Source organism: Sceloporus undulatus, chromosome 1, assembly GCF_019175285.1.
Source record: "Sceloporus undulatus isolate JIND9_A2432 ecotype Alabama chromosome 1, SceUnd_v1.1, whole genome shotgun sequence".
Taxonomy (NCBI): domain Eukaryota; kingdom Metazoa; phylum Chordata; class Lepidosauria; order Squamata; family Phrynosomatidae; genus Sceloporus; species Sceloporus undulatus.
In genome coordinates, this window is record NC_056522.1 from 249,649,352 (window position 1) to 249,661,004 (window position 11,653).

The window sequence follows — 11,653 nt, forward strand, 5'->3', positions numbered from 1 at the left end:
GTGCCATAAGACCTCTATTGTGTAGTCCTTCCCACACAAGGGGCCTCCCTCCTTCCCTCCGGGACCCTTCCAGGAGGAGGAATAATACAAGCCAAAACTCTTCCTCCTTCCCAACCGGCGCGGCGCTGGGAGGAAGGGGCGGCCTCCGGGGTAGAGGCCCTCCTCCTCCTCCTCCTCCTCAGGAAGAGGAAGAAGGAGGCCAGGAGAGGCGCCGCCGCCGGCACCGCGCCCTTCCTTCCTTCCTCGGCCTCCCGTCCTTCTTCGCCTCAGAAGCCGGGCGTCGGGTTGCCAAGGCAGAGGAGGAGGAGGAAGAAGAAGAAGAAGGAGGCCCTCTGGACGGCCAGCCATGGACCTGGAGGGGCTCTTCGTGGACGAGGAGGGCGCCTTCTCCCTCAGCGGCTTCCAGGAGTTCACGGTGAGAGGGGGCTGCCTTCCCCCGCCGGGACACGGCCTCCCCTTCTCCCCCTCGCCCTCCATCTTGGGCCTCATGGGCCCCTGCGGCGGCGGCGGCGAGGCTAAGAGCGAGGGCCTCTGAGCGCTGGGCTGCTGGGGCTCTTGGGTGTAGAGGGCCTGCTCCAAGGGAGGACAGGAGGGCTTGCCCAGGGAGAAGAGTAATAGGGGAATGCTCCCCCATAGAGAAGCATTGGAGAAGACTATTAATAGAGAATAATAATAGGAGAATGACTGCTTGCCCATAGAGAAACATTGGGAAATACTTTCCCGTAGAGAGAGGCTTATGGGGTGATACTTGCCCAGCCTCTGCATTCCCCTATCAGCAAGTATTCCCCAATGCTTCTCTCTGGGCAAGTATGGTTTCCCTATGGGCAACTACTGTCATTTGTTTTAGGAAGTCCCTCTGAAGAGCTCAAAACACTTATGGCAACCCTAAGGCCACCAAGTCCCTGGGTGGCCTTGGCCAAGTCACACTCTCTCAGCCCAAGAGGGTGGCAATACCAAAAGAAATCCTCTGAAGAAGCCTGCCAAGAAAGCAATGGCACCCCCCCCCCTTCTGAAGCAACATATGGTTTTTCTTGGCATGTTTCCCCAGAGTGGGTTTGCTATTGCCACTTTCTGAGGCTGAAATGGTGTGACTTGGCCAAGGCCACCCAGTGACTCAGCCTTAGGGTCACCATAAGTCGGAACGCCTTGAAGGCACATGACAAGAGCAGCAAAAGAAGCATGGATTTACATTTATAGGAGTGTTGTTGAGCTCTGTATTTGGGCATGTCCTCCATTTTAATCTGGAATGTCCTCCGTTTTGTAGTGCCTTGTCCCTCTCCTTTGTAGCAAGAACCTCTCGTCGCCCTCCTCTTGCCAGCCCCCTCATCCTTTTCTTGAAATAGGGTAACCAGATGTGCCCCCACCCCAAAGGAGAGGACAAAAAGGCACTGTAAAATGGAGGGCATGGCCAAATAAAAGCTCTCAACACACTCCTAGAAATGTCAGTACGTGCTTCTTAGTCATGCTCAGAATGGAGGACATGGCCAAATAAAAACTCAACACACTCCTAGAAATGCCAGTCCATGCTCTTAGTCGTGCTCAAAATAGGAGGACATTTTGAAATGTCTCCTGGACAGAAGGTGGAAATGCAGGACTGTCCTTGAAAAGGAGGGCTGAGTCACCCTGTGAGGCACTCCCCCTGCCCTGGGTGCCTCTTCCTTCCCCACCTGGCCTTCCCCCATTGCCTCAAAGGAAAGGGGTAGCAACACTCTCCCAGTCTGCCCATTCCTTCTTTGCAGCCTGAGAGAAGGCCTTGGTGGTGGTTGTTGTGTGCCTTTCAGTTGTTCCCAAGTTATGGCAACGCTAAATAATGGGGTTTTCTTGTCACATTTCTTCAGAGGAGGTGTGTCATTCCCTTCCATTGGGACACTGGGGTGTTTCCTTTTTGAGTTAGGCATGACCATCATGTCACATGAGTCAGTTTGGGCTGACAGTCAGTTAATGGGAAGGCTCTTCCAGTGCATTCAGTACATATTTGTTGTTATTGTGTGCCTTCATGTCATTTCTGACTTATGGAAACCCCAAGGCAAAACTTTCATGGGGTTTTCTTGGCACATTTCTTCAGAAGGGATTTGGCGCTTTATTGGCAAGAGTTGTTCAGAGACGGGTTGCCATTGCCTTCTTCTCCTGAGGCTGTGAGAGCTGAGAGAGCAGGACTTGCTTAAGGTCACCTAGTGTGTTTCTGTGGCCAAGTGGGGATCTTGAACCTTGGTCTCCAAGAGTTGTAATCCAATCCTCAAACCACTACTTCACAGTGGCTCTTAGCACCGGTCATTGTTGCTGTGTGCCTTGAAGTCATTTCAGACTTATGGCGACCCTAAGACGAAACTTTCATGATGTTTTCTTGGCAAGAGGGTCTTTTGTCACTGCCATCATTTGAGGCTGAGAGAGTAGTGTGACTTGCCCTCTCTGGCAGGCTATCTGGTGGGTTTCCATGGCTGAGTGGGGATTCAAACCTCTGCTCTCCAGAGTTGTAGGCCAACTCTCAAACCACTATGCCCACATTGGGTTTTAGCACCAGTCTTTCTTGTTGTCGTGTGCTTTTAAGTTGTTTTGGATTTATGGTAACTCTAGTAAGATTGACCATCACGGGGTTTTCTCAACAAGATTTGTTCAGAGGCAGTTTGCCTTTGCCTTCTTCTGAGGCTGAGAGTGTGTGACTTGCCCAGTGTCACCTAGTGAGTTTCCATGGCTGAGTGGGGATTCAGATCCTGGTCCGACTGTCAAGCCACTACTCCACAGTGGTGTTCAGCACCAATCTACAGACCACCTATTTGAGAAGCTCTACTGTACAATGTTTTACACAAAAGTCTACCTGCTACATAATTTTCAGAAATAGGGCAATAAATACAGAAACCCCTTGTCTTTAAAAAAAAACACCACTTCATTCTAAAAGAAATTATTCCATTATCCAAGCTCCTAGCCATCCACTTAAACAAAAAAGCTGTGGGAAGAAAGGAGAAAATATTTTTCTGAATATTGTTCTAGTTTTTTTCTGGGCTTTAGAGTAATATTTACTATCTGTGATTTTGCATTTTATTACATCCTACCATCACTGCTAATATTTTATTTCCAACTTATGTCGATTCTGAGGTGAACATATCATGGGTGAACCTTTCTTGACAAGATTTGTTCAGTGGAGATTTTGCATTTGCCTTCCTCTGAGGTTGAGAGAGTGTGAGTTGCCCAAAATCATGCAGTGGATTTTTATGGTCAGTACTGGATGAAAGTCTTACAAAGAGAAACCAGGAGGAAAATATCATTAGGGAGACACATTAAGAAAAGGCATGAACAATTGGGGATAAAATGAGAGGAAAGCATAAAAATGGTTGTTTTACTGGGATGTTAGTGGTGAAACAATGAGGCATTTTATCCAGACTAGGCTTTATATTGTTTTGTGTTTCCAAGCAGGGCATAAGTCCATTGATCTATTGTTAGCACAAGGAACAAAAGAAACCAAGTTGTTCAATGCTCTGTTTTATTCTTCTCAGTGGGAAACTGTAATGGTGTCATCAGTGAAAGAAACAGCCAGACCTTGAACAAAGGGAAGGGCCAGACCTGGGACAAAAACAGACAAAAGATTGGCAGAATTCATTGCTTTCCTTGGATGCAGTTGTGTCAGCGACCAGGTCACATGCTCTCAGCCTCAGGGGAAGGCAGTGGCAAACGTCCTCTGAACAAACTTTGCCATGAAAGCTAACAATGGGTGATTATAATCTAGCCGTACGGGGAGGGCCACATTTTTCCTGTCAGTACAGAATAATTGGCTTCAGACAACCTGCTTCGCTGTTGGTCATTATTCAGCCACTTTTTAAAGAAATAACCATGTCTGTTTCAGCATCAAAAGAGGAAGGGAAAGGGGGGAGGGGGAAAGGGGTGCCTTGTATTATCTTTAAGAACACTACATCTCTCAACAGAGAGCTCAGGGAAGAGAAAAAGCAGGAACACATTCTCATTCCTGCTGTCTTTCTCTTCCTATTGCTTCCAGATCATACTCCCCGTCACATCACAACTAGTACTGGTTGGTACACATCTTCCCAGTGGTGGCAAGTGGGGGAAAGACGGTGGATGGTGGTTTCCTAGAGCCAAGGAATGCTATTTAAGCAGTCCTGGGAGCTAGAAAGGAGCTCCCTATTCCAAAAATATGGTAGGCTGATTAATGGCCTTAGAAAATGACAAGTTAAACTATTATATCTCCTTCCTTTTTGTTACTTTTTTGTTGACTCTCCAGATTAGAGAGTCAACCAAAAACAGGGGGGGAGGGGGGGGGTCAAGAAAAAAATTCTGGAAAATTGGGAAAAAAGGATTATGGGTTATTTTCTTTTGGAATGGTGAACAAAATACTTAAGATGAGGTGTTCTTCATTTGTTCCTCCAACATTATAGTGTATTTATAAGAATTATGTAACAGAATTTTGGATAAGACTATAGCCCCATACAGACAGGCCAAAATAAAGTTGCTTCGGGTCACTTTGGAGGTATGCTGTTTAAATGATGCATGTGTCCTAAGAGGCCAGAAGCTGCGCCAAAGCTGCGCTCTAGTCCTTAGGACTGGATTGTGGCTTTGGCATGGCTTTCGGACTCTTAGTAAGGGGCTAATGTATAGTATCTTTCATTATTGCACTTTCTGACCTTACTTTACTACTTTTTGTCCCTTTCATGGGAGTGAGTGCTTTTTGTATGTTTGGCACTATGGGACACTAGAGGCAAGAAACAGCATTCTTTGTTTTACTAATGTTGATGGTTTCTTCTGGTTTTAGTGTGCTTGTGTATTTTTGTTTAGTTTTGGGGGTTTTTTGGCCTCTCCTCATAAATTGGCAGAAGCACAGGAGCCAGCATGATGTAGTGGTTTGAATATTGGACTACAACCAGGGTTCAATTTGTAGCTCAGACATGAAACCCAGGGGGTGATCCTAGGCAAGTCACACACTCTCAGCCTCAGGGGAAGGCAGAGTCACACCTCCTGTGAACAAATCTTTCCAGGAAAAACCCCATGATAGATGTACATTAGGGTTGTTAGAAGCCAGAAGCGACTTGAAGGCACACAACAACATCAAAGGTTCCTTATAATTCAGGTGTTCATTACAGTTGAGGACCTTGTAGCAGTATTCGTAACAATAGTTTGTTTAAAAGTAAATACAAGTTGTAAATATTTCATACCAAGGCAATATAAACATGCCAAGGCAATATATACATAGTGTTTTTTATGTTCGCAAACTAAATAAGTGACTTACAGTCTGGAGAGGCTGATAATATCATATTTGTTCAGTTACTTACCATAGGTCTCAGATTTCCAGAAGTTTTACATCTCTAGCCTGTGAGTACTCTTGCTAGTGTTTCCCTCCAAGATTGCTTTCATAGGAAGATTGCTAGGTCTGCCGTCCAGTTTTATGAGGCTTCTGACCCCAGAACATGTGTGTTTGTCTGTTTTTTTCCATTAAAATAAATAAAATGTGGACTTCCCTCAGACCTATATATGTTTCTGTTACAGTACTGTGTCTGGGTTTTATCATAAAGTTTTAGGAAAGATTTAACAGCACGCAAGAAATCATGTTATGGAACATTATATAATGAAAGGCTGAGAGAATATTATATAAGAGATGACTGGGAACATCTACGTTTGAGAAAAGAAATTGTTAGTTTCTACTTCTTAAAGCAGAGTGGTATATTCATATGTACAAGTATTTTCATAAGTGTTTCCTGTGGAGTCATTCAGGTGGATTTAGCTGTCCAGCAACTTGAATAAATTAACCAGATGCTGTTTTCAATAATAAATGGAACAAAATTTGGGCAATAGTGCAAGTTTTGATAGAATAAAAGTAAAAGAGAGAGAGAGAGAGCATATGAGGAAAGAAGTGGCATGAGATTTTTAGAATCTCTTTTCACCAGGGATTTTGAAAGTACTCTTATGGTATGGTATGTCTGTTAAGACTGCTGAGATAGAAACAAGATGAAATCCACACACACATTCAGGTAATCTACAGGAGGATTTGGACTAAGTGTGGACAAGAATATCTGTTCCAACTGCCCACTCCATCCTGTATTTGTAGAATGAAGGCCTTCAGTAGATCAGGTGAGGCAGAAAGATGCAGAGTCCCAGTACTGCATTATATTCTCCAGTCCTTTCTCTCAGTTTCTTCCCAGGCACCAGCAGCTGAGTGATCGGGTACGCAAGCGACTTTACTATGGCTGGGATAAGGATGGTACTCTTGATAACCTCTCAAGTCCTGTTGCAGGTGAGTCTGGCTGTGGGATGTTGCAGCTGGGCTGGAAAATGAGGGTAAAGGGAGGGATACCCTAGCTGATGTTTTAATTAAGTATATGCTGGACAAAACTCATAAGAATTGAACTCCATTGCTTCCCTGCCTCACCTTATTGACATTTTGATCTTGACATAAGTTTGTCAGGGCTGACATTTCTCTTCTACCTATGTCCTTTTTTTTTTCTTGTCACCTAAAACATGGCTCTTTACCCCTTACTGCACTCTTAAATTTGGTTCACAGCTGGTAACAAGCATTTTATATTAAAGGATGTTGTGCAAGCGGAGTTGATAATTGACTCCTGCACCAAGGTCATCATTGTACACAACACTAAGCATAAAAAATATGACACTCACTGAAGCCTGTAGGCATGAGTGAACTAAGGGGGAAAAAGAGACTTCTATACTACACCTTGGCCAGAGTCAGGATAATGGATGCTAAAATGCAGCCTGAACCATCAGGAAAAGGCTGGCTCCTGATGATTGCTAAAAGACAATTACAGTGGTACCCCGGGATACGAATTGATCGCGTTATGAAATTTCCAGGATACGAAAAAGTTCCATTGGAAAAAACTGTTCCGGGATACGAAGGTTTTTTCGGGTTACGAATTTTTTTTCGGCGCGAAATTCAAACGCGCGGCTTGCCAGCGCTAATGGAAAGCCCTTTTCGGCTTGCAAAATGCATCGGGTTACGAACGCCGCAGCGGAACGAATTAATTTCGTAACCCGAGGGAGCACTGTATTTCAGAAGCTGGCAGTCCAAAGTTTGGCCAGCAATTTCTGGTTGAACTTGTCTAGCTGGAAAGATTTGTGAATCATAATAAAAATGCTTAGAACAACTACTTAGGTTTATTTAATGCTTTTGAAGAAGTATCCAAAGCTATACATTCAAAGGCCACTTACCCCGTGTGTGTGTGTGTGTGTGTGTGTGTGTGTGTGTGGCAGCACAGAAACTCGGGAAGAATTTCTTGCATTGATATTTCTGACCATTCACAGGTCTGGGTGAGAGATATAGGACACTCTCAAACTGATTATCTAAAACAATTAGGGCATCACTGGCATGGTAAAATGACAGTCACATATAGTGGTTTTTCTTATATATCTGTGGTTGAAGCCAAAGGTTGCCTTTTCCTACCAGATTCAGATTTGACACTTTACTGGGTTTTGCAAGCTTTAAAAGAAGAAATGCCAAAAGAATTTTAGTAGTTAATCAACGTTAAGTGTAGTTAATTTTTTCTTAAATTAAATTTTAAAGGATGGCTAACATCAAAATAAAATATGTCTCAATAAGAGGTAATGGGGTTTGTTTTGTTTTGTTTTTTGGCCATTACCCTGAAGAAAGTTTGTCACCAGTCCTGGAATAGTGTATTTTTAGAACTACAGCTCCCAGGCCTAGACCCAGTTATTAATCCCAACTAGAAGAGACGCACTGCATCCAGAAGAAACTTAAGTCAATATTTGTGTAAGTTTCATTGATTCAGTGGGTCAACTATAGAGTTTGGTGGGATGAACAATTGGATTGGGCCCAGAATGCTGTCATTTTGCAGACTGCAAGCTACCTCTTTCCAAAACAGCTGAACTTAGGGGTCTGTCAGAACACTTTCCTCTGAGTTAAATGTGTTTAGGATCTGGGAATAATGAGGCAAATCTTTCGATTCAGTTGTCAGCTTGTTCATGTAATAAGTCCTTACTTTAAAGCCTTACCATTTTTGATTTTGTATTCAAAAGGATACTATATGTTTGGAGGTGAAATTGCTTCTCTCACCTTCATAACTTTTTAACATTGTGCTTTCTATCCTCAAGCATGTTTTTTGATCAGAAGGAGACGCAGCTTTGGTTTCCTAGAAAGGGACATATGTTTCCATCATACAGTGTTTGGACTAGGTAACTGATGTGGCTTTTCAACAAAGGGCTGTGCGCCTAACTTTGAACCCTGTTGCTTTCTTTTTTCTAGATATTGCTGTAGAATTACTCCAGAAAGCTGCTCCAAGTCCTATTCGGAGGCTCCAGAAGAAATATGTATCTCATGTCTCCCGGTATGGTTCAGACTCTTCTGCTTTTTCCTCTCAATATTTCTTATCCTGTATATCCATACATTTCTCCCTCTCTTTGGGAATGTGATTTGGGATTTGTGTTTTTATTCTTTACATTAACTTTTGGATTGGCATTTTGCCTTTAAAGTCATTTTAATTGGAAAGGAAATGTGTGTGTGTGTGCGCGCGCACATGCGTGCGTGCCTGCACACACAACTTCAGATCATCTGTTGACTTATGGTGACTCAATGAATTTCATATGGTTTTCTTAAGTAAAGCAAATTCAGAGGTGGTTTTGCCAGTTCCTTCCTCAGAAATACAGTATTTGTTGGCATGCTCCAATCCGAGGCTGCATTCACACTGCAGAAATAATAGAGTGTGACACCACTTTAACTGCCATGGTTCAATATTATGGATTTCTGGAAATTGTAATTTGTTGTGGCAGCTGAGCTCTTTGACAGAGAAGGTTAAACATCTCACAAAACTACAATTCCCAGAGTACCATAACATTGAGGCATGGCAGTTAAAGTGGTGTCATACTGGATTATTTCTGTAGTGTGGACTAACCAAAGCTGACCTTGTTTAAATTCCAAGATCAGACAGGTTCTGGTGCCTTTAGGGTGTTTAGATCCTAAGGCATTATATACACTGAACTAAGAATATATTTACACACATACTAATAACTTTGTACACAACCCCACCTTTAAAAAAGTTGAAACAGCACCAGTATGTAGCAAAGCCTTGCCACAGAACTATGAAACCACTAGGATATGTAACATCAGGATCAGATATCTCGAGATATACAATTATTTGACCATATGTCTGATGATGCATTTGTTTACATAAAATCAGCCTTACTGTTTTCCAGTAGTGGGTGGTAATAGTAATAGGTTGGAAAAGAGACATTGTAAGGCAGTTGTTAACAGTTATGTTGGGAGAGTTTTTGAGATAATCAGTTCTGTATGAAAGAAATGGGAATAATAGCTAAGAACACTTAACAAGTTAAAAGTCAAACTGTTGCTCCCAACAACTTTTCAGTGAGAGTTTAATATGGCAGAATGAGCTGCTGTAGATATAATCCTGTGAGATATTCCCATTTTCAGGAATGACCTGTGTTTTTGCAAAATCCGCAAAGACAAGCTTATTTTTCCATACCTGCTTCAACATATTACGCTTTCTTGGCCTGTTTTCATGAATATGACCATGTCTCTTAATCTGCATTCCTTTTTTGTGAGGGGGCTGAGGGGGACATTTGAACATGGATAAAGGTAATGGAAATACTCAACAGCCACATTGTGACATATATATTGTGGATAGGAGTCAAAAACATGGTAGATCTTTACTGTACAGGATGAGTTGTTCCAGATCTCCAACTCCTTTTGTAATACAGTTCAAGATTATGCTTTGTGGCTGAAATGATAAAGAGAAACTAAGCATGTGTCCCCTGGTTCTAATTCCAGAGAGGCTTGCATCTCCCCCTGCTCTATGATGTTGGCCCTGGTTTACATTGAGAGACTTCGGCACCGCAATCCTGAATACCTACAGCAAATCTCGTCTTCTGATCTCTTCTTAATCTCCATGGTAAACTTCTGATGAGTGAAGCTGTGGCTGGGTAGCATTTGCCCAAAAGTTGTGCATGTTTTGTATAATGCATCACTGGTACCTAATAGTCTTTTCACACTTCAGAGACCTATCTTGACCTCACAGCTGAACTGTTATAACCCTTTTGATGTCCCCGTCTGTCCCCTCACACTACAGTATAATTTGGTTGCTTTCAATTTGATATAGAACAACTACAGTAGCTGGCAGATTCCTTTCTTGAAAGCACTGAGCTGAGAATGAGCATCCAGAATTACCCACCATAAATTTTAACTTGTGAACTCAATGGAGAGGATTAAAGATGAGCAGCTGTGCTCCAAGGCATGGTCTGGATGATTACAAGATGGTCTGGAAGGACTAAGAAGATTAATTTTCCCTTGATACTTTCAGTATCTAGTTCAGCCACTCAGCTGCTCTCTAACTGCAGATACTTGCCTATTTTTGAATGCATGTTCTGTGTATAACTGGCTAGGTTGTGGGGATTGATTTTTTCATACAGAAGAGATAGGGAGCCTTTGGCCCTCCAGATGTTTTGGCTTATAATAACTCTTACCAGCAATTTCCAGCACGGCCAATAGTAAGGACTTGTGGGAGCTGTAGCCCATAGCATTTACAAATTTGCTTAGTCGAGTTTAACAAGCTTCACTGTAGATTTCTTCTGCCCCTCTGCTCATTTTGGGAGCTGGCATACAGGAATCCTGAAATTGAGGCCGGGGTTTTCACATCACAAGTAACTGGGAAATGGACTATATCTAAACCTCATGCTTACAAGAAAACAGGGATGCCACACTGCAACCTTGGCCAAAATGTCACACACTGTGCTACTTCAGTGCATCTCTTGATTTCAGATGGTTGCAAGCAAGTACTTATATGATGAAGGGGAAGAAGAGGAGGTCTTCAATGATGAATGGGGAGCTGCAGGCAAGGTGGATGTACAGACCATGAACGCACTGGAGATGAATTTCCTCAGGGCCATTGTAAGTGCCATGTGAGAGGGAAGGAGGGGTGCAAGAGAAAGGCACACAGACATCTGTTGCTCTCAGTCAAAGTTCAAATGAGCACAGAGAGCTTGATAGAATTAGAATGTCCATGATATATATAAATATGCTAGAATATGAAAGCATGTTGGTTGCCTGGGAATAAGCATTGAATGCGGAGGCTGGGCTTTTTGTTCCGTTGAAATACTAATGCTGCTTTTCTCATCAGTGTGCAAAGTGTTTTAACATAGGTGTGAGTGCAATAACAAAAAAAATAATAAAAGAGCAACAGCTCTATTATTTAAAGTGCACAGTCACAAGAGGTCAAATCCTCCATTTTAAAAAAGTGATAAAAATAGGTTTTTATCCGGTGCCTGAATTCCATGAATGGAAGGGCCTTCCCACTCATCTGAAGAGTGCACCCATGAGCAGAGTGTCAGCGCTGCTGAAATGATGTCAGATTTGAGAAAGATGCCTAGCTAGCTGTCAACACAGAGAAGGTTTCTTCAGAGATTACTGCACCACACCCTTATAGTGCTGCTATTCCACTTTTACTGCTGTAGATGCCTCCTAGGAGCCCTGGTGGCGCAGTGGTTAAATGCCTGTACTGCAGCCATTCATTCAAAACCACAAGGTTGCGAGTTCAAGACCAGCGAAAGGGCCCAAGCTCGACTCAGGCTTGCATCCTTCCGAGGTCGCTAAAATGAGTACCCAGACTGTTGGGGGCTAATTAGCTTACTGGCTGTTCACCGCTATGATCTTTGGAATAGTGGTATATAAATAAAA

The 11,653-nt window shown here is 43.0% G+C and overlaps 1 protein-coding gene across 1 annotated transcript in view; it reads left to right on the plus strand.

Annotated features, from left to right (window-relative positions):
• Window positions 1-128: 128 nt before the first annotated feature.
• CNPPD1 (cyclin Pas1/PHO80 domain containing 1) overlaps window positions 129-11,653 on the plus strand; it is a 14,977-nt gene continuing 3,452 nt past the window's right edge. Inside the window, exons 1-5 of the mRNA XM_042453759.1 lie at window positions 129-415; window positions 6,133-6,235; window positions 8,213-8,294; window positions 9,752-9,872; window positions 10,739-10,867. Of these exons, the coding sequence (XP_042309693.1) occupies window positions 347-415; window positions 6,133-6,235; window positions 8,213-8,294; window positions 9,752-9,872; window positions 10,739-10,867 (504 nt within the window). The 5' untranslated portion in view covers window positions 129-346. The remainder of the gene's footprint in view (window positions 416-6,132; window positions 6,236-8,212; window positions 8,295-9,751; window positions 9,873-10,738; window positions 10,868-11,653) is intronic.